The sequence below is a fragment of the Morone saxatilis genome, unplaced genomic scaffold (assembly GCF_004916995.1).
Source record: "Morone saxatilis isolate NCDOM2014 unplaced genomic scaffold, NCSU_SB_2.0 Contig14, whole genome shotgun sequence".
NCBI classification, from domain to species: Eukaryota; Metazoa; Chordata; class Actinopteri; family Moronidae; genus Morone; species Morone saxatilis.
This window is the reverse complement of record NW_023339696.1, coordinates 7,691,810-7,693,235: the sequence shown is the minus strand read 5'-3', so window position 1 is coordinate 7,693,235 and position 1,426 is coordinate 7,691,810. Positions and strand designations below refer to the sequence as shown.

Genomic DNA, 1,426 nt, shown 5'->3' with positions numbered 1-1,426 from the left:
TTGTGCAACTCCGGGTCGGTGGTCTCCAGGTCATTGAGCTGGATTGGTTTGCCTAGCAGCTGTTTGTAGAAGGGTAGCGTGAAGCTCCCGTTGATGTAGTGACCATGAAAAACTGCCAGGCCCATCACACGACCCACAAAGTGGAAATATGACAGGTGGTCCTGAAAGACAGTAACACAGACGGAGAGATGGACGGAGAGATAGACAGAGGCAGAGCGTCAGAGAGATTCCCCTTATTCAAATCAGCCGTGAAGTGCTTTGTGTGTTTGTGTGTACTCACAGGGTTGATAGAGGAGTCGGGGTTGATCTGTAGTGTGTAGATATTGTCTGTGGAGTACTGGAACAGGCCGTAATAGGGGTTCAACATTTCATGACACAGCAGGTACAGCCACTCCCTACAGACAACCACCACAATGTTAACACACTTTCAAAACTCACATACAAACTTAGTAAAACACTTGATTATATGATGCAGTCCAATGGAGTCTTCTACAGCTTAATGAATAGAGGCACTATTGCTAAAACATTTGTCCCTCTTGCTGTATTGGTTTTTAAATTATAAAAGCTTAATGAATGTAAAGGTAATGCTGCCAAAATGTCCAATGGATTTCTTTGTTAGTTTTAATGTCCCATTTTTATTACAAAAGTGACTAATTAAACTTGTTTGCAGACCCAGTGAAAGCTGCTTACGCTCATAATTTTAATGTCAGAGCGGGTACACTGAGCACACTCATTATTTTAAAGCTCACTGACACTTAGAGAGGGTCGCTTAAAAGTAGGAAGATCAATATGGTCAATACTGGCCAAGGAGCCAGAGTTACCTGGCCTATCCTCGTCTATTATTGTTGCAACACAATAATTAGTTTACTGTTTTCAACTGTTGCATTCTAACTAAGTGCGATAAAAGTACTTATAAATGTACCACTTGGACTTAAGTTAGCAGGGAGAGAAAAGATGGACTTATGACATGTAGAGAGCGAATTACCTGGCCACCCCACCATAGTCCAGGCCCTCCTCTCCCCTGAACTTCACCATCAGACGCTTCTTCAGGTCTTTGGGCCTCATCTTCATTATCTGCCGATACGACTCCTTCATCCGCACACAACATTAATGCATAACAGACACACACACACACATATTATGACAGACAAAAGAAACAATTAGTGACCCACAACACAACCCTTTAAATCAGTGATGTTTTGTTAGTTTATTAATAAGCTCAATCAATGCTGCCTTTGTGCTCTGCTACAGAGAAACACGCTGAAAGAATAGCTTGTTTTGACTGGTGCATGAGTCATCAAGAGTGTGGATGTGTCTGTATGAATGTAAACCTCCACAGGAGCTGCCCACTCCATCCACACTGCTTTCATAGCTCGACTGCAAACACATTTTTACAAATGTCTGATCTGTCTCTCTCTCTCTGTGT

At 42.4% G+C, this 1,426-nt stretch overlaps 1 protein-coding gene across 1 annotated transcript in view; it reads right to left on the bottom strand.

Annotated features, from left to right (window-relative positions):
• Positions 1–1,363, bottom strand: part of smurf1 (SMAD specific E3 ubiquitin protein ligase 1) — a 4,555-nt gene extending 3,192 nt beyond the window's left edge. Inside the window, 3 exon segments of the mRNA XM_035655490.1 lie at positions 1–161; positions 281–395; positions 986–1,363. Of these exon segments, the coding sequence (XP_035511383.1) occupies positions 1–161; positions 281–395; positions 986–1,095 (386 nt within the window). The 5' untranslated portion in view covers positions 1,096–1,363.
• Between the last annotated feature and the right edge of the window lie 63 nt (positions 1,364–1,426).